Source organism: Carettochelys insculpta, chromosome 19, assembly GCF_033958435.1.
Source record: "Carettochelys insculpta isolate YL-2023 chromosome 19, ASM3395843v1, whole genome shotgun sequence".
In the NCBI taxonomy this organism is placed as follows: domain Eukaryota; kingdom Metazoa; phylum Chordata; order Testudines; family Carettochelyidae; genus Carettochelys; species Carettochelys insculpta.
The window spans coordinates 10,878,016-10,903,159 of NC_134155.1; the positions used below are offsets into that span (position 1 = coordinate 10,878,016).

A 25,144-nucleotide genomic window follows, 5' to 3' on the forward strand; every position below is an offset into this window, starting at 1 on the left:
CACAATGGTTGGATTAGAGGTTAGATCGCTGATGTGTTAGGCTCCTAGCTCCATGCTCAGTCAATCAGACCATGTTATCTTCCAATAAACGTGGATACTGTTATATGCTGAAGCTGAACGAAGTACTGATATTTTCCCATTGGTGCATTAAAGGACATGTCCACTCACCTGCGCACAAAGCATGGGACTGTCTCCTGGAGATCTAGCGTATTCAGCCATGTACTGCAAACACCGTGGTGCAAAGGACCTTGGCCATCTAATGGGGGGCAAGGAAAAGCCATTGCTGAATACCCACCAGAAGTTCAACTATTTTTGCCAACCTGAACTGATATCAAAACTAAACTGCTGTCTGCGCACTGAAACCCAAAGACTAGCTGCAGGGTTATTACCAGTCCAACAGTAACATTCCCTGTTGAGGCTGCAAATTTTAGTTATCAATGTGTACCCTGTATGTATCGTTTCACAGAACAGCAGCACAATATAAACTTAACTAAAATCATGTTTTATACCAGTGGTGGGGAGCATCCAGCCTGGAGTCTGGGTCCAGACCATGGTTTGCCTGGATCTGGCCTGTGGGGCTCCCTTCTCCGGCATCTGGCCTATGGTGGCCGGGGAGGCGGTGGTGGAGCCATGAGCCTGGTAGGTTGGAGTCTCCACTGCCTCCCCTGCTCCTGCCCTCCCCTTCCGCTGCTGGGGAAACAGCCTGGAGAGGCTTTCCCCCACTGTTCTGGGGGTGTCTGGGAGCAGGGGGAGGGGAATCTCTCTAGGGAGCATTTCTCCCTACTGCCATTCCTCTTCTTGGCCAGACCCCCTCACCGCTATCCAACTCCTGCATCCCTCTCCCTCCCAAATCCAGCCTGCTCCTGCCCAGACTCCTCACCTCCAGCCCACTCCTAAACCCCCCAACCACTGCCCTACCTACTGGTGCACCTTACCTCCCACCAACTTCCCACCCCTCCAGCCTACTTCTGCACCCTCCCTCCTCCTCAGACCCCACCCCTCCTCCCTGGCAGCCACCTCCCATACACTGTACCCTGAACCCCCAGTTTTGGTCTCCCCCCAAGCCAGAAGAACTCTTCTGGGGGCTGGGGTAGATCCTGAACCTCGGTCCTGCCTCCTTCACACCCTGCTCTTGGTAAGAGAGAGTGAGGAAAGTGAGGCCTCTCAGTCAGGGGCACATCAGCGAGGGGGTTTGTGCTTCTTTAAAACTTCTCACTTATGTGGTCCTGACTAATTTTCCTGAGGGTCAGTGCCCCCAACCCAAAAAAGGTTCCACGCCCCTGTTTTGTAGCATACCATTGACCCTACTGACTTAATCGTTATGCCACCTAAATTGGATGGAACTAGAGAATAAATGCAAGTAACAATTACCTCTTGTCCTGTAGTTGACCACTGCGACTGTCAGATGGATCTCTCTGGGCGTCATGTCCAGGGAGGAACTGATGGAATAGTACCGGGGTTTCAGCAATGGCAGCTGAGTCAGTAAAAATGATGTGGAGACTTGGGTGGAAGGAAATTCCTTCAGAACCTCCAAAATGGTGGGGCTGTTGAACAACTTCCACTTGTTGTATTCCTCTGAGCTCTGAAAGCCAAAAACCACCACAAATGTGAACAAGGAATTTTCTCATTGAGACTAGGAGCGGGGATATTGGAAAGGTCGTTCATAGAATAAGTTTTAGGCTGTCATGAAGTTAAACTAATGATAGGTATCCTTGAGATAAAAGGAGGTGCCCTCAAACCTCAGTCTGTTTTAGAACGTGACTTGGAGGAGTGGTTTGAAAACGTCTGGATCTTTATTGAACATCTAGAACGAGAAGCATGGCAATAACTCCCAGAGGTGGTTGTCTCAGGCCAGGACTACACTGAAGGGGAAGGTTGAATTAAGATACTCAACTCCAGCTACATTAATTACATAACTGGAGTTGACATATCTTACTTTGCACTTCTGTGCCATCTCCACTGCAGGAGGTTTATGTGGAGCAAATCCTCCCACTGACTTCCCTTACTCCTTGCATGGAACAGGACTACCAGTGCTGACAGGGGACACTTTCTGAGGTCGATTTTTAGCACATCCCTACCGGGCATGCTAAATCAAACTCCAGAAAAGCAACCGTGCCGTGTTGCTCTTCTCTGTAATGAAGCTGTATTCCCAGACCATCTGATTGGGCCTAGGCGTGGTGGTAAGAGAGAGAGTTTGTTTTTCTGTCCTGCCTTGCTGCACATCCATGTTGGCATATGTGCTTTGATTCTGAAAGTTCTTGAGTTGGCTGTTCAACTCAACGGCCGCTCATCTGAAGCTTGAACTTAGAATCATAGAGCACTAGAATTGGAAGGGACCTCAAGAGGTCATCGCGTCCAGATCCCTGCCCTCTCAGCAGGACTAAGTACCATCTAGACCATCCCTGATAGAGACCTCTCTAACCTGCTCTTAAAAATCTCCAGTGATGGAGATTCCACAACCTCCCTAGATAATTTATTCCAGTGTTTAACTGCCCTGATAGTTAGTAAGTTTTTTCCTTATGTCTAATCTAAAGCTCCCTTGCTGCAGTTTAAGCCCATTGCTCCTTGTCCTATCCTCAGAGGTCAAGGAGAACAATTTTTCTCCCTCCTCATGTAACCCTCTTTTAGGTACTTGAAAACTGCTATCATGCCCCCCTAAGTCTTCTCTTTTCTAAACTAAACAAGCCCAGTTCTTTCAGTCTTCCCTCATAGCTGGTGTTCTCTAGACCTTTGATCGTTCTTGTTGCTCTTCTCTGGACCCTGTCCAATTTCTCCACATCTTTCTTGAAATGTGGTGCTCATACTGGATGCCGTACCCCAGTCGAGGCCTAATCAGTGCAGAGTAGAGTGGAAGAATGACCTCTCATGTCTTGCTCGCTACACTCAGCCAGTCATTCAGGTATTCACAGAGCCCTTCTCTTTTTGCTTTACCAAACCACCTGCCAAGCACGATAAAACTGTCTGTCAGTGCGCTTGGATAGCCCCTTCCACCTGATGGCCTCAAAGTCCTTTCATGAATGAATTCTCCTCACCCTCTGCAGGACCAGGTAGTATTATTAGACCCTTTCAGTACACGTACAGCCAGGCCACGTGACCAACACAGAATCACATAGGAAATCTCAAACTGTGGGAAGTCTTTCAGATAGTATTTCCTGATTCCCACTCCTGGGCTTTAGCCACAAGCTGCTTATCCTGGAGGATGGTCTTGGAATAGCATAGCTTCCCCAGCTAAAGGAAACAGCTATCTTTCATTACTGTGTGCATTTCTAGAGCCTTGATCACAGCAGCCGAGGAGCAGTGATGTCTCAAAGCACAGAAACTTTCCACTGTAAGCTTAGTTCTAACACTCACGTGACATAAGACTTTCAGTCTGTCTTTGTCTCCTTCCTCTGTTGCCAGCTGGGAGAGTTTTTTTAGTAGCTGTTGGGAGGGTGGTGTAGTGATATCAAGGAAGTATGTCAGGGCTTGGGAAAGCGTGCAGGGTGGAATTTTCTTGTCGCTGGTCCAGTAGCCACCTGGAAATATAAGGAACGCTTAGTTGAGAACATGTTACAAGGAGCTTGAGGTCAGCTGTAAGGGCCGTGCAGATCTCAATGTAGTTTAAAGTTTAGCTGCCGTCAATCACCGTCTTCCACTCAGTTGAGATCAGTGTCTATTATAGGAATAAACCCAGTGAAAGGTAATAGTTTAGGTGAGCAACCCCCAAAGCTATGGGGTAGCAGTGCAAAGTCTTCCTAACAATATAAAGAAGGAATTTGCTTCTTAAAAACCGCAGTGGAGCCAGGCTTATTTCACACCAGCTGAACATCTGGCTTCCTGTGTATGCACTGAAATCACAGATCATGACAGAACACTGCTTTCAAACAAAGGGAATGGCTTAAACCAGGGATGAGCAAAATTTTTACACTGGATCCCACTTTTCATCTCTCCAGTTATCATCCCCCAACCTGTCTAATGTAATCCAAACCGACGGACGTTCAGTTAGGTTCATATGAACAATAGCAACAAAAAACTTTTGGCATGTGTAAGAAAACAAGTGTGGAGTGTAAAAACATTATTAATTGGTAAATAAATTTGAATACAAATACAATGTTGAAAACGAATTTCAATGTTTTCAGTGAGATGGATGAGCCTGACACCTAGCAGTCAATCATTCTGTACCCCTTTTTGAAATTTCACAGCCCCCATGGGGACCTGTCCCCCACTTTGCTTGCTCCTGTCTCAAACGACCATCTCTCTGGAAAGGCTCTTGTTTCATAAGCTTCGGCAACAGAGCCAGAAGAGGCACGGACACCTGTTTTAGGAGATTGATTAGTAAGTTACGTAGCAATGAATGAACTGTATCTCTTAGTGTAATGACAGTCACTAGCTCGGTTCTGATCTCAGCTATGAGATCACTCTATTAGCTCTTGTGAAGTTGCTGTGGATTTTCATCTGTTTGAGATTATGATGTGGCATCAGAAGAATAACCAAAAAGGAAGCTCTCTAGTGAAACCTTTAGCAACAACCATGTCTTGTCTAAAGACCGACTACAAAGACAACAAGTGACTCCAATGAATGCAGAGTGAGTTAACGCATGTCAGTGCGGAGTTTGTTGCCTTAAGAGAGAACTGAGGGTGGATTATGGAAAATATGTGAATCATCCATTGCCCTGCAGTGGCAGTACAGCCAACTTACCATCATTATAGGTTTCCAGTCTGATAGTCTGATCAGTCGGAGGTGCATCCTTAACATGCTCAATGATGCCACTGACTAATTCTGGCTGGTTGCCTGGGAAAATCCCGACATGTTCTCCCGGCAAATAGCGCACTTCCTGGTTGGCCTCACAGGAAAGCTTCAAGAGGAGGGTAACACGACTGAAATATAAAAAGAGGAGATCAGATGAGTCAGGGTTGCATTGACAGGACTTCCCTTTGACAGCACAGAATTATACACATTTAAAGTGGCAGTCAGATGAGGTTGGTTTATGGTTCTGTATCTTTTGAACTTGATTGATGGAGAGTTCATCAATTCACAGGCAGGTTAAGTCAAGCACCTTAATCAAAATGAATAGTAACAGATTGGTGGCCATGTTTGTTTGTATTATAACAAACAGGACTGCTGTTTTGCTCAATCAAAATGAGTAAGATTTTTTTTTTTTCAAAATCTTCTGATCACTGCGTGTTAACCAAAATAAGTGAGCTACTGGAAGTGTAATGTTGTGCCACTGAATGGTTTGTACCATTAAACCAGATGGCTTCCTGTCAGAAGAGTGTGTTTAAAATGAGGAAGAAGGGGACTTATTTAAGGAAACTGGGAAGTCTGTTACGGATTCTATTTCTGATGCAGATATTGTTGGATATGCTTTTAATGCATCTCTTTGAGCTTTGCATATTGTTGCAGCTCAGTTTGCATTATATTTAAATTACAACTAGTCATTTTGAGATATGGTTTTTTTCCCCGAGGGGGGACACTTTTTCTGAATTAACTAGCAATTCACATTGGATTGGGGGAACTAACAAAGGGGGAAGGTTTCTGTCAGATTCCACATTTTGTGTTCAAAATGCTTTGTGTTATTTGCCTGTTCATAATGGTCTGAATTCAACTTCTTAAATGCCTACAAGGTCAGCCATGCTTGTATCCCATGTTGGTTTTTTTTTTTAAACTTTCAGCAAAAGAAATATTAAATACAGAAAAGGTTTAGGTGCCATACCTGGATTTTGAGCTTTGCAGATTCTGCCTGAACTTCAGCTTCATGGGAATCACATCTTTTGCATGTATGTCTGCAAGAGCTGTGGGAGGGGAGAAAAGAGGCCACTGTTAATTCAAGTTCTAGAGATGGAATTTCTTTCAGATGGCTTCATGTAACTGTGGAAAAGACCAGAACTGATTTTTGACCCAGGGCACCTCTTCTTCCTCTTTGAGTCGTTAATTGCCCTATGAAACGGATAAATGCTGTGGTGATGAGCAATGTTCCCTCTAATCTTTTCCATCCCTATGCAGATTTTTTTCCAGCCATGGGTAGAATACACTTTTCTACGTGCACTTAGGCATGTGCAAATATGCACCACCAATAGAAACAAAACACGACCTGTGGGTGCTCTGCTACTCAGCTGGGTGGTACTGGAAGCTCTCCTGACAAGCTGCACAAGAGCATAGCTTCGAGGGAATGCTGGTGATGAGCAAGGCATGAGAACCTGGAGACAAAGATATTTCAAGAACACTCCACATGGCTCTTTGTGCTCATTCTGTGCCCAAACATGAAGTATTCAATCCTTAGCCTTTCTTCTGAGTCTGTCAACATGGCTGCTAGTCCTGGGGTGTGTGTGTCTGTTTATGATGTCATAGCACATAAAACAAGACTGTTTTTTATCCTATCTAAATCAGGACCTTACTACTTCTACCAGCTTGAAAGAATGTAAAATCTATCACCCAGTATTCAGAATACATAGGAACAGCCATACTGGGTCAGACCAATGGTCCATGTATGCAGTATCCTGTCGTCTTACAGTGGCCAGTGCCAGGTGTCTCAGTGAGAATGAACAGAACAGGTAATATCAAGCAATCCCTTTCTACCACCTGTTCCCAGTTTCTGACAATCAGTGGCTGGGGGACAGAGTCTGTCCATCCTGGCTAATAGCCTTGAATTTACATCTAGTTCTTTTTTGTGCCCTGTTAAAGTCCTGATATTACCAACATCCTCTGGCCAGGAGTTCCACAGGCTGACTGTGTGTTGCATGGAGAAACACTTCCTTTTGTTTTAAACCTGCTACCTGTTAGTTTCATTTGGTGACCCTTACTTCCTTGTTGACAGAAGCCAAGAACTAGCTTACTTTCTCCACACTAGTCATGACTTTAGGGACCTCTGTCATATCTCCCTTTGGCCTCTTCTTTTCTAAGATGAAAAGTCCCAGGCATTTTAATCTTTCCTCAGGTGACAGCCATTCGTAACCATCTCTGTTGCTACTTTCTTTTCAACTGCTGTTGCACATGGTGGATAGCTCTCTGAAAGTATCTACCCAAATGACTCCAAGATCTCTCTCTTGAGTAGTAATAACTAACTTAGTCCCCATCATTTTGTACATATAGTTGGGGTTATGATTTCCAATATGCATTACTTTGCATTTATCAACATCAGCATTCATCTGTTATGCCAGAGCAGATCTCATTCACAAATCTTCCTTAAAATGTGGCCCTCTATTGTGGAGAATAAGCCCAGAGAAAAAGAGGGTACCTTTACTCAAATCGAAAGGCTGGGAGTCATGAGCAATCCTGTAATTCTTGGGATTCCAGGTCTCGTTGGTGGTGTACACCTTGGGTAACTGAATAGTATGTTTTCCACGGATGTCAAAAATCTCACAGGCAGTCTTTTTTTTAAAAAAACAAACAAACAAAAGATTAATCTGAAGATTATTCATGTTAAAACTTTCCATTTTTAGTCTTGACCTCTAAAATTGTATGACATCTATCCTAAGACATACAAATTAATGATCATCCTAGCCCTAATAATTCTACCAAGTAGAGTACATTGATCAGATTTTGATTTCACTTATTTCTGATGTGAATGAACGATTAATTTCTTTAGTGTCTTTTAAATGGATTACTGCCATCCTACACCAGTATAAGTGAGAGATGGTCTGGTTAGAAAAAACTGACAGGGCTGATTTCTGTCCTTGCTCACATGTGTCTCCAACACAGGTAATCCCAGTGGAATGGAACTATACTATGGTCCCAGAACTGGGCTCTGGGAAATAAAATAGTGATTCAAATCACTCCTGACCTGTTAAGAGTTCAAAACTGAAACCTAGATATAGATTCTCACTCTTGAGAATGATTTCCCACCACTATAATGGACTGAACCAAAATTCTGGATTCATAGTAATACGTTGGGGCACTGAAATCCAGATTTGAAGTGGGCAGTTGGCTCCCATCCTTGGGCTATATCCACTTAACCCTGAGCAGGTCAATTTTCCAGGCTAATCTTCCAGAGTTTGGGTTTCGTGTGTCTGGTAGGGATATGCAAAATCAACCTCTCAGGGATCGCAACTGACTACTGTACTTCTCGCAAGGGGTAAGGGAGGTCGACAGGAGAAACTCTCCCGTCGACCTACTTCAGTAAGGATGGCCAAGTAAGCCGAGTGCAGATATGCCAATTTATAGCAACGCAATCGTCATAGCTAGAATTGTGCCTCAATTTTATTTTGCCTAGGGAGATGTAGCCTTAGTCATAACTATGGTGTTACATGTAGCTTTCTCTCCCCACCCAAGTATGTTTGTTTGTTTGCAGGGGCGATTTAGCTAGCGAAGAGCCAAGAAAAACTAAATGCAGTGGGTTTCCAAATAATGATTGTTATGTACTATAGTTACCTTAAATGTGTTAACTGCCCAGGTGCAAAAGGCTTCTTCCTGCCCATTGAGTTCATCCCCTTCCCCTGTTGGGGTGAGCGGAGAGGCACCCAGCTGTGCAAGTTTATGGTCCATGGCATGAGCAAAGGCACAAAACTCTGGATACATGGTTGACCCCAGGCCAAAGACAGCATATCTGCATGAAAGAGACACACCTGAGTTGTGGAAGGATCAAGTTAATGTGCCTCACTGACCAACGCAGTCAACTAAAGGGGATTGATCTACAAGGCAAACTGAGGCTAAGGCATTACCTGATTTTTTTGTTCAGCTGTTTCATGGTGAACAGGGCATTCTTCAGTTTCTGCATGAAAATAAATACACCCTTTTATGTTGCACAAATTCTCTATACAGAACGTAACATAAAAGAAAGGCCAGAGTCAGTGGATTTTGGATCAGGCCCCAACTCAGCTTTCATGGTGAAACGTTACCTTGCCATTGCCTGGTGAGTCGCCGTTTCCAAAAGTGCTGGTCACCACGAGAAGGAGGGTTTCCTTCTCCAAGTCACTGAGCTTGTATTCGTCCATGCAGAGGACCTGGAAGAAACCAAGTTCATGTGGCATAAGTGAGGATGGGCCTCAGAGACTTTTCAAGTCATTGACGACCCACCTGGTAGGCAGTCAAAGCATAGGATAGTGGTAGTGGGGCTGACAGCCACTGCAGGCTTAGGGGCAAGGTGGGAGGGAGGGCCCTGCTTGCTGCTCCTGTAAGGGGTGGGGCCAAGGGTGGAAGGGGTGGGGCTTAGAATATTTAGCCTTGGGGAGCCCCAGTGCTGTGCATGGTGTTCTAAATGGGCCTCAGAGAACTGGCCGCCACCACTGCTACTTTGTCAGTGGGAGCAGCCAGAGTTCTGGGCCCCTTTAAAATGCTAGGCCACACAGCAACTGTCCTCTTTGCCCCACCCCTATCAGTGAGCCTGGCCAATGGACACAAGGTCTGTTAACTGCTCTGCCACTATAAGACTTTGCTCCAGTCACTTTTATCTGTCCATTTCCCCTCCCAACCCATGTCTGTCTTTTCTACTGGGAGGCCTAGGTCCTCGCAGTATTGGGCACCTACCCCCACCCCACTGAAATGAATGGAAGTTAGGTACCCTGGTACCTCCTGAGAACCTGGGCCTGAGTTCTCCAGGAAGAGGCACTAAGTGTCGCACTGTATTGTGAGCATTTGTCATTTTCCCAAATAGCACAACTTTGTGTTAGATGGGAACATGCTGCAGTTGTAATATTAGATATTGCTCTGGCGGATGTCATTAAACATGTCACAGAGCATGGATCAACTGAAACAATAGTCTGTGACTAAGAAAGAAGGAATTGCAGGGAATGTTCCATCTAATTTTTTCCATCCATGGGCAGAATAAATTTTATTATGTGCACCACCAAGAGAAACACACATGAATCTTTCTTGGACAGCTGCCCAAGTGTTCAGCTTTTCGGGAACACTGGTTGCAAGGTACACAAAAAATATCCAGTCTCGCCAGAGCTTGCATTTTTTGGGCATCCAAAATTTCCAAGGAATGTTTGCAGTATCTTGTAGAATCTGGGAGTCCTGAGTTTCCTAACTTTTGTTCTCCTAAATCTCAGGCAAAGATTTCTCTCCCTCTCCCCCGAAACTTCCCTGTCCATCTCTGTAGTACAGAAGGCTTCTCACCCTGGTGTTGAAGGCACAATTGAACAAGGCGCACAAGTTATTGGCCAGTGTTTCCGATTTCCCAGTCTCTGTTGCGTAGATCACTGTTGCCTTGGTCCTGGCTGCCATCGCTTTCCACATCAATGCAGAGGCAAAGAACGCAGCCCTGGGAAAGTCATATGCAGCTTGTTGTGTATTTGGAAAACCACTCCCACTTCATTTATAAACCTACCGGGGAAAGTCTGACTTGGCACATGGCCTGTGGCATTCACTGGAGGGATTCTCCAGGGGAATAGGGCTCAGCTTGGCCTAAACAAACATGTCACATATGAACATCCACAAATTCTGGGTATTTGGGTCTAGATCTGAATGATTCAATGATTGCTGTAACAAGCCAAACCGAAAACCTGGAACTGGAGTGCCTCCACCTTAACTTTGGGATGGGTTGGCTCACCACAATTCAATCCCCAGTATATTATAATTAAACTTTTGATCTTGGAAACTTACTTGGCCAAAACTCTAAACTTGACCTCTCTCTTCTTTGGCCTGCGTTTCTCATCATGCCAGACGTGTGTTTTCCAAGCATCCACCTGGAAAAAGACATAAGATAAAGGTAGGAGATCATAAAAAAGACACACCCAATTTCTTTTGCACAGATCGAGTCATTACATGAAAAGGTCAGGTTTCTCTGGAGCATGCCCTTCCATAGGCCCAGTCCTGTTCTCATCTACATCAGAAATGCAGGATCAACCTCTCCGCTGTACTCAACTGCATTTTCTTTAGTTTTGGAGCGTACTCTGAATGATATTCTCTATAGGAACAACTGGCCTTAATTTTCCCCACAAAATATTAGAAGCCTACAATTACTGAATGAAGCCATCAGTCAATTCCACTTTGCAGGTACTGTATTGGCAGTTAATGTGAAGGATAGGGTATTGAGCACAAGCAGCATATTTCTATATTTGCAGCACTGTGGTGCAAAGGAGCCATGTTCCCTGTGAGTTGAGCTCTTGGGTAGCTGCTCAAGAGAGACTTGGGTACCACCCAGTTGAGTAGCTGAGAGCCCACAGTGGGAAGCATGTGGGTCTGGGGGGCGGGGGTGGTGTTACACATCGATATGTTTCGTGGTGCGCGCAAAACTTATTCTGCCCTCTACGGAAAAAATTAGAGGGAACCTTGCTTAGGAGTTCGTCATGGATGCAGGACCTCTTCATGTGATGTGTCCTACGAGCAATAGTCTTGCTAATTTTTTCATGCATGTGGAATAAATTTCCATGTGCACAGAGGCATGTGTGACTGCAACACCAAGAGGAACAAATCCTAGCTATGGGCGCTCTGCTGATCGGTTGGGCAGTATTTGATTCTCTCTTGAGTGGCTGTCCAAGCACACGGCTTACAGGGAGCACTGCCCGTGATCCCTGGATAGGACCGACCTTTGGTGGTTTAAGGTGCCTGAGATCATTTGGTAACCCTTACCTGGTAATAGTAGAAAGGTGTGAGGACATAGTTCAGCATCTCCTGGTGAAACACTGGTGTGATGCTGCCTGATATCGGAGGCACCAGCCAGACCCAGTCGGCAGGGCACCCTCCTCGGAGGCGGTGCTCGTTCTGCATGTATTTCATGAAAGACTCCGCTGCGGAGTGGTGATCCATGATGGTGACGTTTTGTTTCTAAAAGTTACAAAGGACAGTCCAATAAGCTGATCGTGCCCCATGTCTTAGTCCCTGCATCTATTGGTGCATGTCCATTGAAGGGTTTAGACCAGGGGTCAGCAGCCCCTGGCACAGGTGCCAAGAGTGGCACATGAGCCAATTTTCATCAGCATGAAATGCGGGAGCTCAGCCCACCCCTCCTCCCCCATGCAGCTGGGAGCTAGCTCAAAGCCAGGTCCCCCAATGAATTAACAAAAGATCAGTTAACCAGCCACCATCTGAGTGGTAAAGCTCTGCATCTTTGTTAATGAAGCTGTTTTAAGTGGTTTCCCAGTGTCATTGGACACCAAGTTGCTGATCAGCTGTTGCTTTTTAGCACCCAGCTAGGCAGGTCAAATGGGATGACTGAGCTTTTTTTCACAGCTTCCCACGTCATCCCATTTTTAATTGGTAGACGTGGGAAGATTGGATGCCACATACATGCAGAAATTGTGGGATGAAAAGAAACGGCCGAGAGTAAATCGGGAACAATGGCATTGGGTTTCATCGCAAGGGAGAAGAGAATCGAGCGAGGGTGTGTTGTGTCTGTCACTGACTTACTTGGAAACTATGAAGCACGGCAACGTTAATCTCTATCACTGCTCGATCTTTCCATAATGAGGAAAGTTTGTTGGTTTCCAGACCCATCCTTCTCCCTACTTCCTACATGGGGAATAAAGAGGAAACAAACAAATTTAATGCTCAGCATTTTGAACAGGCAACTCTCCTACAAGCTTCTTGCCTGTGGTTAGTACTTTTCATGTTAAAATGCATTTCAGTAGGAACAGTCCTTGAGGGGATGGGACAACCACATGTGCTGGGGAGGTCAGGGCATCAGCTTTCATCTCTGCACAGCTGGATCCCAGGAGTTTACTTAAAGGATAAAGGTTAAAGTTTTGCAAAGGGGGGAGGTGTTCACATACTGGGCAGCAGGGGCACCACTGGGTTATAGGGGACAGTACCCCTTTAAGACTCTATTCCAGTAATCGCCTTCATATCCAGCATTGTGTCATCTGGAATGCTAAAATAACCCTCGTTTTAACCATAAATAAATTGTAGTTACATTTTCCATAAGTACACTACAGTGAAAGTAAATACAAATGTTGTTGGTAAATAAAGTACTCTGCATACATTTTTGTTTGTTTCCTCATATCTAATCTTGTTTTTCTTTAGCGTTATGCATTGCTAGATCTTCCTCTCTGTTATCCAGAATATTTGAATTTTCAGCAGCCTCCTGGTCCTGGGCTGCCGGATATGAAGGAGTTTACTGTATTTGTATTGTTCCATCTTTTTGTCCATGCCTGGAGCAATGAACGGTTGCCATATTGAAAAAAAGAGGACACCCCAGACAGGGAGTGTATCTGTATCTACCAACTCATGATGTATTCATGGTTTTTATGGTGTATATAGCACATTGATATGAGATGAATTGGTAGATACTAATATAGGTACGCTCCCTCTCAGGGGCATCCTTTTTTGAAAGGTCAAATATGGTAACCCTAGACAAAGAACCCAACGTGCTAGGTGCTGGACAGAGATCCTCAGCCTGAAGGAGTTTACAATATTTAAAAAAAAACAAACATTCCCCTGGGGGATACTAAACACAAGAGTGCAGTAAAGCAGGAAGGGCTGTCTAATATTAATTTTGCATTTTGCTATTAATGACTTAATTTTCATTGCACTCAGCTCCACACTAGCGCTCTCACCACATCTGACCCTAACGGAGCTGAACTCTTCTACCAAAACTTCTGTCGACAGATCACGGCCAAACTTCCAAGCGGATCGCGAGTGATCTGCTCTGTCGACTGAGAGCAGCCAGACTGCCCGGCCGCACTATTGGCAAAACAGCAACCAGGAAGCACGGCAGACAGGGCTGCTGGTGTCCTGGAAGCCTCTCTGTTGACAAAGGGCCCCTGAAACATCCAGGCTGGCTTTCTGTCAACAGAAGCGTTCTGTCTGGTGGGGCGCGGGATATGGCTGTTGACAGAAGTGCTGCGTTCTGTTGATTTACTGTTGATGGAACACCTTGGGAATCTGGATGCTCCCCGAGTTTTGTTGACGAAACCCTCTAGTGCAGACCTAGCCTGAGACAGCTAGGAGCCATTTGTAGAGACAAGGTCCCAATGTCCTGCCCCAACCTGCCCTGAGATGGGTGTCTAACTTGCTGCTCCCCCCAGCCTCTCCCACACCGTTGCATAAAGCCCCCCTGGAAGATTACCTTCAGGATGTTGTAGCGTTGCACATCACAGAAATCTCGCACGCCTATCTCTGTCCCCATGTACCAGCCGTTAAAAGGGCAAGCGGTAAATTCCAGCCCCCCGACTTCCAGCAGCATGTTGGCGACAGCCGGCAGCGTGTACCACTTCAAGTTGAGTTCCTTAAACCATTCGTACCTTTTTCAAAAGAAACCATTGGGCCTGTTAGTTCAGAACTCTCCTCTCTGGCTCCATCTGGGAACCACACAGGCCAGTCGGGGAACAGAATCAATCCTGTGTGTAACAAAGCGATGCAGCACGGGGTTGTGAGTTTTCCCAACAAACTGGTCCCTGGCCACAAGAAAATCAAGAATTCCTTGCTGAAGAAATTGCTGCCTAGAGCCCAAGACAGTTTGATCTCTGTGCAGTTGCTTCACTAAATAAACCAAGACAAGGAAAAATAATAGATGGGGAAAAAACCTCCAATGATTGGCTCATGTCTAATCACTGCAAATATTTGGCTCATACTATGGCAGGTAACGTAGTAACAAATCGGAGTTCTAGGGTATATCTACACTAGAGTTGTTCTGGAATAGCTTATTCTGGAGCAGTTATTCCAACACAAGCTATTCCAGAATAACATGTCCACACTACAGGAAAGCCCCAAAGTAAGCAAAACTTATTCTGAAATAGGCTTTATTGTGTGTGGACACACTATTTTGGATTAGAGTGCCTGGTAGCACTGCCAGGGGCTCCAATCTAAAATACTATATCTACTACTGTGGTGTTATTTCAGAATAAGATATTCCACAGTAATTTATTTCAAAATAGCCCTATTCCCTGTCAGTTCAGCCCCTATTCTGAAATATCTATTTAGGAATAGGTGCTATTCCTCATAGAATGAGGTTTACAGAATCCTAAATAAGCCATCTGCAATTTTGAAATTATTTCACAGTAGCGGTTTTGCTGTGTAGATGCTCACAAAGTTATTTTGGGATAGCGGCCTTTTTTCTGAAATAACTGCTGTGTAGACACCCCTATACAGCAAGAAATTAAATGCCCAAGAACCAGATCTTCAGCTAGTGTCAATCAGTAGAACTGCATTGAAAGCAGCACAGTCATGATGATTTACACCAACTGATCTCGTTTAATGGCCCCTCTTCTGAGTCATCCACAAGGTTCACCTACCACCCCAAAAGCACAAGCCCATACCCCTAGATTTTTAAGGAATAAATCTGCTAGTTCATAGCAGTCGTAAGCTGCTGTCTACAATAAATGCTTGGGGCCTGATTCAGTAAATCACTCAAACACATGCTTGAGTGGGAGTGACTTCAGTCAGATTCCTTGCATGTTTAACATTAAGGCCCCAGTTCAAGACTTCTCTTAAGCGTGTCCTTAATTTTCATTTGCATGTGCCCCATTAACATCAGGTAAACGTGTCGTTAATGCAACATAAGCACATGCTTTGGAGAACTGGGTCTTTGATGGAAGGAAGATATATACCCTCCAAGTATATTACACTGGCAATCTTGACTGTATGCTCTTTTAAAAGCAATGCGCTTTTGGTTATGTCTTAAACAAATAAAAGAACCCAAAAATAGTTCCTGCAAAAATGCTATTATCCTACATTAATTTCAGTGTAACCTAATTGTCGTAGCACACGTTTTATATATGGGGTTAATTCAATATAATTTCACCCTGACAAAGGACTAATAAAGAAGCTGCCACCAGGCACAAACTAATAAACTGGCAGTAACAATAGCCCAGTAATCACAGTATGGCACAGATGGGATTATCTCAGTCTAACATGCTTACTTTGGATGCTCCATTGGCACTTCAAGGACGAGTTCTGGCGGCAGTTCAAATATTTCTGGGTCTTGGCCGTTTGCTTGGAGAATCAGTGGAACTACATCAAAGCGGCCATATTTGGGCTTCCACCCAAGATCAATGCATAACTGTAAGTGAAGAAAGTGGGTTTTTTTTTTGGTCTTTTTCCATGGGTTTGAAGACAACAGTGCATTAACTCTTCATGTGCTGTCTACTGCTAAAAACTACAGTCCCCATTCATATAAAGCCATGTTGTCTTCACATAGACTCCTTTACATGCCCTGATTGAGGCATAATACCAGTTGAACCTCTCTAGTCCAGCACCCTCAGGACCTGACCGGTGCCAAACAAGAGAATTTGCAGGACCATGGGAGGACAATGTTGTCTGGCAGCATTACCAACACTTCTGTGGCTGACTGAGCTCTTAGAAGACATTTGAGGAGTAAATCAAAGCTAAGTAACTATAGAAAACACTGAGAGCCAGGACTGGTGGCCATAAATGAATTGTAAGGGACCACTGGAAACTTGGCCACACCCATAAGTGGTCATCCAGCTAACTAAAATGATGCTGTATTACGGATGTTGCTGGATGAGAGCATGCTGGACTAGAAAGGTTCAACCTGTACGTAAATTGCCCCACCCCAGAGTAGGGCTAGGAGGCAGCATTCCTCAGACAACCATCCCTTGTTCTGGGATGGAGGAGAGTAATAGCAATAAATTGCAACCTCTACCCCCCACCCTATAACAGGCAAGATGTGCTGGTTGGTGTTTTGGCATCCAGGCTCCGCCTACCCCCAGCCTTTCCTCCTTCTCTAAAAAGTTACAGAAGATAAAGTGTCCCGCTAAGTACAATACACGTCTTTCATTGCCCTTCATGGGGCTTGGATCAGATTTGTGGAATATTGACCAATAGGCTATAGAGAGCCACATAAGAAGGACCAAATAGAGACCTACGTTAATTAGATGAAACTGATGAATATCTAAAATTGGGTGGATGAGATGGACAAAGATGGATGGTGGCTTGGTGAATTCTGTTCTCACCCATACCTGTGTAAACTCGACACTAGCTGGGTCTCCCAAGATGGAACCATCTGGCATTTGGTACCCAGCATATCGGATGAGCTGGCTGTTCCATAAACGGAAATCATGTTTCCCGTCAGTCCTCTGTGGGAAGACAGTGATGGCCGATCTATCCAGAGAAATTAACTCCCATTAATACACAGCAAGTCATATGTTTTTGGATTGTTGTGGTTTGAAATGGTTCCTGCTACTAGCTAACTTACATTTTGCAAACAAACCAACAAAAACCTGAAAGCCCCACTTATTTTTCTGCTGCTGTGCAACTTGCAAACCTTCAAGAAATGATGATACAGGAGGGAGTTGAGGATGGAGGTGGGGATCAAAACCGTCTAGACACCCAGGAGCTTTTGTGTGGCAGGTGAGGTGTTCTGAATATATTCCCAGATGTGGATCCCAAGACTGGTGTTTGGAATACCAATGTTGGCATACAAGAGCACGTACCTGATATTTCCATTGTTGGTGGAGTATTCAACATGACGACAAATATGTTCAAACATTTCCTTGGCTGTCGTACAGTTACGTGCATCAAACACCTGTATATGTTCCCAAAAGAAATGTATGGAAAAAAATCGATTTAGGATGATTTTCTCAAACGCATTTCTTTTTCAGACCTTCAGGTTAAGGAGCAATAGCTTAGATTGGTAACTGGTTACTGGATTTAACTTTTAGCTCCTCTAAGAAGGGGTAATCTTTATTTTTATTGGGCCCATATAGTAAATATTTATAGCTGTACTTTTTCTGTAATGTGCAGGTGATGAAACTCCTTGTTTACATGTTTTGAACCATATAAAACTATTTGATTTATCTCTGCGTTGAAAAACCAGTTTACATTGTTCAAAATACAGGTGGCAGCCTCAGCTGATATAACTGGGCTTAGGTCTGTTTGAGGTCAAAGGTGCTATGCTGATTTACAGCAGGGGATGATATTGCCCTATGTTCATATAATCGGTAAATCACCTGCAGGTTGGACCACTGAATTCTCCCAATGCATCTTGGAGCATTTCTCCATGCCTGTTTAGTTGCGAAGATGAGTTCATCTTTTGTCAGCTGGTAGGTTCCTGTTGTTTCGATCTCTTCTGTTACTGATTGCATTCGCACCTGATGTTCTTCTGGCTGTGGCCTGTGGAAGAGGAAGCAATTCAGGAAAAGAAACAATGAGTCAGGCTTTAGTCTGAACTAAGTTGTGTCAGAAAGGTGATGGCAGGAATATTCCCTAGTTACTGTGTTCTGGCTCAAGGGTGTGTGTTGGTGTAACTGAGGGCAGAATTTAAGATCTCTAATTATAAGGGACTCCTTCATTAAGTAGAGGATTTAGATAGCTCGGGTTTGCTTTGGCCACCGAATGCAGATGCAGTACTTCATGGGATTCATTTAATTGTTCAGGCAACTTTGTGATCCAACACATATGGATGTTGCATGAGAAAAGCCATAAATGGGCTGGCCTTGTGGTTCAACATCTGGAAAAGAAATAGATCTGACCAAATATGCCATCAATGGTGACTATATCTGCCACGCTACAAAGTCTGTGCCCTAGAGGAAACTGCTCCCATGCATCCCATCTCCCTTGTGCTTCGTCTCTCTCCTTCTCTCCCCAAAGTGCCAGAGTTCTCTTGATCTAATCTATTACTTAGTACTTATAAGCAATGGGAAGAAATGGATTATCAAGTGCAGAGCAAGGGCATGGGGAGAGAGGGCCACAGCTATGCTAGCTGAGGTCAGATGAGATTACTTCCTTCCAGCCTCCAAATCTCTGAGCTGTCCTTGTTGAATAGAGAAGTCAGAAGAATTAACTTACGGAGGAGCAAACAGAACTGGAAACACTAAGCAGCAATGTTGTAACCTCGATACAGCTCCATGCTCTGACCACCCATTGCCGTGATGATGGATACATTAACACTTAACGTAAGCTGCCTTTTTCTGTCTGGCTTCCATGTTAACTGTTTTTTAAGGAAGATACAGACTTTCGCCTTTGTGTGCTTAAAATCCATGAAAGCTCTGGAAATCCATGGGGGGCGGTGAGGGGGAGTCCTGCTCTGGCAGATGGATAGTAGAGGTGTCCTCTGATTCCTGTTACTTTTTTTTGTATTAAAGTATTTTCTTTTGAGCAAAGTGTGTAGAAAAATCCCCACTGAAGAGGAGGTGCTGGGTGGCTGTCTTGGCTAGACACGCTAGGCTCTAAAATTCCTTGTGCTGATAACATAGAAAATGCAGACAAAATAGTGGGGGAAATATTTGTCATGGTGCAGACACTGGTTTGCTGGCTGATAAATCTGATGAAAATAGTCTGCAACCTCTGAAAGCATGTGTCAGATTTCATCAGGAGGAAAGCTCAAGGGCATGGCGTGCACCCAGGTATATCAGTGTGACCAAATCTCCAAGTAGTCAAGTCACCCCTGAGTGGCTACAGGGAGATTTTGCTAATTCAATGTGTCTGATGGCAAAAGCTGTTGGCCCCCAAGGCTGGGGTTTTCAGGAGTCAGGTCTCAGAAATGAAGCCTGATTTTACCAAGAGCATTGAGCTGCTCTGATAATCTGGACACTGAGCTCTTCTGAAAATCTGGCCTGAAAACTCACAGGGCTGAATCACCCTCTCATGAGTTAATGTGTCTCTATTGACTTCAGTGTCATTATTTACGCTGGTGGGATTAAAAAGGACTCAGAACCATAGGGCTTGAGTTCAACACCTGGCAGTGGGTTCAGCTCCCCTTAATGTAAATGTCACTCGAGCTGAATTTGGCCCATGTTTGTACCGCTGATGTGGGAATTTGTCATCAATAACAAATGTACATCTACTGCATAGTTAGCTGACAAAGATTGCACTTCTGAAAACATTCTATAACTGAATTGAGCTTTACTGCAAGACAGATATGACCCTAACAGCTTGTCTTTGCTATGTGGTGAATTGACACTGCAGTGATCGATCCATTAGTGGTTGATTTATCGTGTCTGTTTAGACATGATAAATCGATTCCAGGATGAGACCAGTAGGTGGAGTTGGTGGGAGATCAACCCCCACTGACCTGACAGCGCAGATGATGCTGCCCTAAGTACATCAACATCAGCTACACAATTTGCATAGCTGAAGTTGCCTAGGTTAGATCGATGGGAAGGGCGGTTAGTGCAGATGAGGCCCCAGTGTTTGCTGCATCTGGATCAAACACGAGACCAGAATCAAACTAAGAGTCATTGACCCCACCAGAAGAAAGTGATTGACTTACAAATTAACTAAGATGCAATCATGCAAGGCATTCCTGAAAGTGCTTGTCTCTAACCATGAGATTATGCAGTTGCAAGTTGTTTGGTGATGTGAGATTTCACAATCCTTTGATTACTACAAAGAGTAGTGTGTTTATCATAAAGTCACCATGAAAGCAGAACTTATTAGAAGTCATAAAATTGCCCTCTGGGCAGCATAAAAAAAAGAAAGGAGGCAGCTACGCAATTATCTGCAAACCAGAGTCTCCTTTCATAAAAGTTGATGTGGGCACATTTAAAATAAATAGTGTGTTAAATTCAGGAGCATTGGACTCACCAAAATAGTTCATGCAAGATCCTGTAAAGCGCTGAATAAGCCCTGGATGTGCTGAGCACCTTTTAATTCCCATTGGCTTCAGGAGTCACTCAGTATTTTTCAGGCTTAAACTTTTATTTATTAACCATGAAAGCCTTAAAGTGGTAGAATTTGACTCATGTTCCAGCATCTCCCAAACATCACTAAAAGCAGTAAAATCAACATACACCCCCATCTCTGTCCTGATAATTATAGAAGGCAATCGTCTTTTATGATAGCAAGAAATTCTCTTCAGCACGCCCAGTACGTGTGCAGATGGAGACGCAACAAGAGACCTCTGCCAGGCTGAGCAATAATAAGTTGCGTAGAAGGCCAGCAACTTTACAAGATGTTGTAAACCATGGGAAAACTGACATAACAGGGTGTCAAAACACAGAAAGTATTTAAAGCATACTGAACTAAAAGTCATATGGACAATGGAAGGCTGGTCTCTGGGTGTTACTCCACTTTAGCATTTTGTTAGCTTTCAGTGGTAAAGAACCAGAGCGATTTGTAAATAAGTTGGATGTTTGTGAATGGATGGTAATTCCCCCCGCCAAGTCCTCTCTAAGAAGCCTACTGGTACATCTGCCTCAGGGGAGTTGAGATGGTTAAAACCAGATCACACAAAGCATTCAGTCCATTCCTATATTGAGCAAGGAGGGTGAAAACCTTTCATGTCCCCAAACAACTTAAAGTTGCTTATGCTCATGGTTAGAGAGGAGGTCTTTCAGGAATTCCTTGCATCATTTCATTAGTTAATTTGTAAATCTTTCTTTCCCTCAATTGCACTTTCCTACTAATAATATGCTGAAATGGTAGGTACTAACTCACTAACGCCTCATAATTCTTGTCCCTTTCTTCAGCTGGATGATGTGCAGTAGAACACTTGTAGCTCACAATGAACAAATGCCAAGAGGCATTCACAGCATACGGATCAACTAATTCAAGCATGACATTAAAATGGCCTTACTCTTTCAGTGAATTGTAATATTGGTTGATGAATTCAATCGCCTGGGGTAAAAGCTCGTTCGGTGGGACTGGTCCATCTCTGGGGCCTCTCACCAAGCCTTTGGGGTTCATGAGTGCCCCTTGGCAGGCCTTGGTCCTGCAGTTGAGAACCTGCAAAGACAGGAAAACGTGAAGAAGAACAATGGCATCCCACCAGGGAAACTTACCTTTTAAAGTTTTGTGGTCTTACCTCCTTTGCTGTCTGGTGTAAGGTGTCATGGAAGCTGGTTCCAGTTTCCCAGTTTTTAATTTTTAAATGTCTCGGACACCTGGATACTTGGCTCACGGGTGGGACAGTGATTTGAGGAGGTTTCTGAGCAAAGGGAAAACGGAAATACAAATAATCCTTGAGTCCCTCATGTAATATTAAATCACTGGACTAAATGTATCCCTGGAGTTGAAACCAGTCAAGGGAGTTTCCATTCAGGAAGACCTTGGCTTGCTCTGCTCCATAGTTAACTGGAATTTAAGGGTGAGACTGTGGAAGTTTTATTCACCAAAGTGACCATTTACTTGTGTGAGTACAAAATTATCAACATCTGGTCCTAAAGGAACCAGGAGTCAGCTTTTTCACATCATCCCTCTGTTTGAGCAATGCCTTTCTCTGGAGGTAACTTCACTGACTTCAATGGGATCGCTGTAAGTGAGTATTGTCATAGTCCATGGGAAGCAATGAATTGGATGGCCTTAGAAACAAAAGGCATGCATGTAAATGAAGACTAGGATTTTCAATGGAGCCTAAGGGAATTAGGCATTCAAGTCTCTCTGAAATAGGTGTTGGTACCTAACTCCCTAAGGTATATTACAAATTCCCAGCTCAGGTTCCTTTAGACTTATATGGCTTCTTTTCTCCAAGGGTCTCAAAGCAGTGATAGCACCTTCCTGTAACTACTAATCACTGCATCACTTTTGTAAGCTTTGAACAGCAAGCACCTTCTCCAGCTGCAGCTGGACAAATAACAGTTTCATTTGCTTCACTGGCAACATCAAAAAGATGGAAAAATTTTTTCAGTTAGACTGCAAATGAAAACTTACTACAAATTGAGAAGTAGAATCAAAAAATTGGGCTGCACACAAGAATTGATTTTAGACTATTTTTACATATTTTGGTTTTAAAAAAATGAAAGAATATATTGAAATGAATCAATTTAAACTTAAAAAAGTTGAAGTCATTTTTAAAATGCCTCCGAAAATATTTTTTTAAAAGAAATTGTTTTATGTAACCACAAAATAAACAATGTGGTAAAACTGACATGAAGTTTTGGTGTAACTGTGTGTGTGGGGGGGTGTTTGCTGGGTTGGGGGTGAGGAGAGTTTGAGTTGAAAAATTTGACTGTCACTGTGACTCCTTCAGCATCCAGTACAGGTTGAACCTCCCTTGACTGGCACCCTTGGGAGCTGACTGCTACCAAACGAGAGAATTTGATGGACAAGTAGAGGTCAATCTTGTCTAGCAGCACTACCAACACTTTCACTGCTGACTGAGCTCTTGGAAGACATTTAGGGGTAAATTAGAGCTAAATAACAGCACAGAACACTGAGAGCCACGACTGGTGGCTGTATACCCACGATAAGTGGTTGTCCATCTAACTAAATTGATGCTTGCCAGACGAGTGTTCCAGATTAGAGATGTTCAACCTGTTTCGATTTTAGAAATAGACAGTCTCCACTCACCTCTTCTGCAGTTATGACATGCGGCATCTCATTCTGTTTGTTGTTGAGATCATTAAGCTTGGCAGCAGCTTCTTTCTTTAAGCTTGGAAATGAATAAGCGGAATTTGATTTAGTACAAGAGAATCAGGTTTTTAAACTTATGGCAGTTTACTTGGGGTGGGGGTGGGGGAGCAAAGGGGTGTCTAACATGGTGCCTGAAAACAAGATCAACTCCATAAGTGTTGGGCTTTCAATTCCAGTGAACTGGAACCCAGTAGTGGGGATTCTGGCCACCATTCGCATATTGCGATGTCCCATAATGTAAAAGGTTGAGAACCGCTGTTATAAATTAAACAAAGGAAATGCATTAAGAAGCTACACCTATAAAGTAGTCATAGGAAGCAGACAAAGAGAAGGAAAATGTTTAGAAGATCTGTTTCCTTCAGGGAATAGCTCTGTGAACTTTCCAATTCATTCCAGCTTCATGGTGCCTTAAGCGAACGACTTGCTTTCTTACGCAGGAAATGAAGGGCATTGATGCAAAAACCCTGGCTTTTGAACTCACTACTTCCTTTTAATTTGGGTGTAAGGACTGAGACGATAACTAGCCCGAAAAACCGAGTGCAAGGGAGTCCGCTTTGGATGGGTAGAGGTGGCCTTTAGACCAGGTATGTCTGAGAGCCAGATTGCGCATCCTTCACTCTGCTGGTGAGACACACGCCGCTGGGTGTCCAGTTTAGGTTTCTGATGTAAATAACTTTCAAGAACCATAGGGAACAAAAGAGCAGGAAGGGTGAGGAAGACCCCAAATGCATGTGTGGAATGATGAGTGGCATCCTTTGAAATAAGGGATGTTTCAGATGCATGCAACCTGGTTTTATACAGCATCTTTCATGCAAACTGCATCCCAAAATACTTTAGGAAGTTAAGACAATTACAAGGTGAATAAATTACTTTGCTGAAGTCCACACACCGTGTATGCACACACACTTAGATCTATCCTTCCACAGCACACAGCGTTATATACATGATAGAAAGTAGAAACAAGGAAAAAAATGTGTACGTTTAAGCCAGAATGGCTTTGTCACATCGATATAAGTGTGTCTTAAAAGGAGAGATGAAAACTTACCTCACCTGTGTCAACGGCAGACAAGGGACCCATAGGAACAGCTGGCTACCCCTTAAACTTCGTTTAAAATTATTGCTTTGACAAACTTTCCTTGTACCTCTGAAAGCTCTTGGTGCTTTCATGTCATCTTCCCTCCTCAAAGGAGGGAGAACACATGAAAGCGCAAGGGGTCAGGCTGAGAGGGGAGGAATCTTACCTGTGAACTTCCATGGCTGCTTTCTCCACATTATTATTTATATCCTTCTCTTTGTGGGACTCGTTCCTACCGGTTTGGGGCCTGAATAGGAACTGCCAGGGGCACATCATTTTCAGTTTCTTAATTAACCTGCTGTTTGCTAGCCCTGAAATCTGGTGTAGGTGACGAGAGGATCCTCCTAAGGCAGGAAAGAAAAGGAGGTTACATGCAGGGCTTAAGTGGGAAGGAAAGAAGTGCTGGCACTCAGGCAACATTCATAACTTATGCAGTGTACTCAGAGGTGAAGGACTGGCAAAGCGAGCACAAATTAAGCATTGATTATACAGTGATCAAATGACCCTATAATTGACAGCTAAAAGACCAGCTAAGGTTCAAGTAATTAGAATCTGGAGCAGAAATGCTCGCTAGGGCTCCTTTTAGTTTTGCATTTCTCAGAAGTTTGTTGGGCGTCGTGATTTTTTTTTATTCTTTATTTGAACCTCTATGTTGGCTGGAAAATAAGAGAGAGAACCTGTTGTGTCACTCCCATAAGAAAGAGTCCTGCCTGAAACTTGTTATTCCCCAGGGAATTAAATGCAAAACAACCTGCACCCCCAGAGAGACTGCCAGAGCCAAATGGACTATGAAGATTGTATTCCAGGTTCTATTGTAAATATGGAACCGATGCGTTTTGCATGGGTTCTAGATTTTTGTAAATGTGATAGCATTATCTATAGCCCAGGTGGCAAACTGGTCAGGTTAGGATAATGCTCCATTAAGTGCCACTGGCTAATCTCACTTGAGTCTTGCAATTCCTTTGG

General features: G+C 43.9%; 1 protein-coding gene across 1 annotated transcript in view; it reads right to left on the reverse strand.

Moving 5' to 3' along the window:
- NOS2 (nitric oxide synthase 2) overlaps positions 1-24,454 on the reverse strand; it is a 28,113-nt gene extending 3,659 nt beyond the window's left edge. Inside the window, exons 1-22 of the mRNA XM_075013390.1 lie at positions 24,345-24,454; positions 23,041-23,122; positions 21,557-21,679; positions 21,329-21,477; positions 17,763-17,925; positions 17,247-17,338; positions 16,773-16,914; positions 15,714-15,853; positions 13,922-14,096; positions 12,265-12,366; positions 11,488-11,682; positions 10,519-10,601; positions 10,033-10,177; positions 8,814-8,918; positions 8,637-8,686; positions 8,347-8,521; positions 7,214-7,346; positions 5,693-5,771; positions 4,678-4,856; positions 3,352-3,515; positions 1,372-1,582; positions 169-256 (exon numbers count right to left, since the gene is read on the reverse strand). Of these exons, the coding sequence (XP_074869491.1) occupies positions 169-256; positions 1,372-1,582; positions 3,352-3,515; positions 4,678-4,856; positions 5,693-5,771; positions 7,214-7,346; positions 8,347-8,521; positions 8,637-8,686; positions 8,814-8,918; positions 10,033-10,177; positions 10,519-10,601; positions 11,488-11,682; positions 12,265-12,366; positions 13,922-14,096; positions 15,714-15,853; positions 16,773-16,914; positions 17,247-17,338; positions 17,763-17,925; positions 21,329-21,477; positions 21,557-21,679; positions 23,041-23,122; positions 24,345-24,454 (2,885 nt within the window). The remainder of the gene's footprint in view (positions 1-168; positions 257-1,371; positions 1,583-3,351; positions 3,516-4,677; positions 4,857-5,692; positions 5,772-7,213; positions 7,347-8,346; positions 8,522-8,636; positions 8,687-8,813; positions 8,919-10,032; positions 10,178-10,518; positions 10,602-11,487; positions 11,683-12,264; positions 12,367-13,921; positions 14,097-15,713; positions 15,854-16,772; positions 16,915-17,246; positions 17,339-17,762; positions 17,926-21,328; positions 21,478-21,556; positions 21,680-23,040; positions 23,123-24,344) is intronic.
- Between the last annotated feature and the right edge of the window lie 690 nt (positions 24,455-25,144).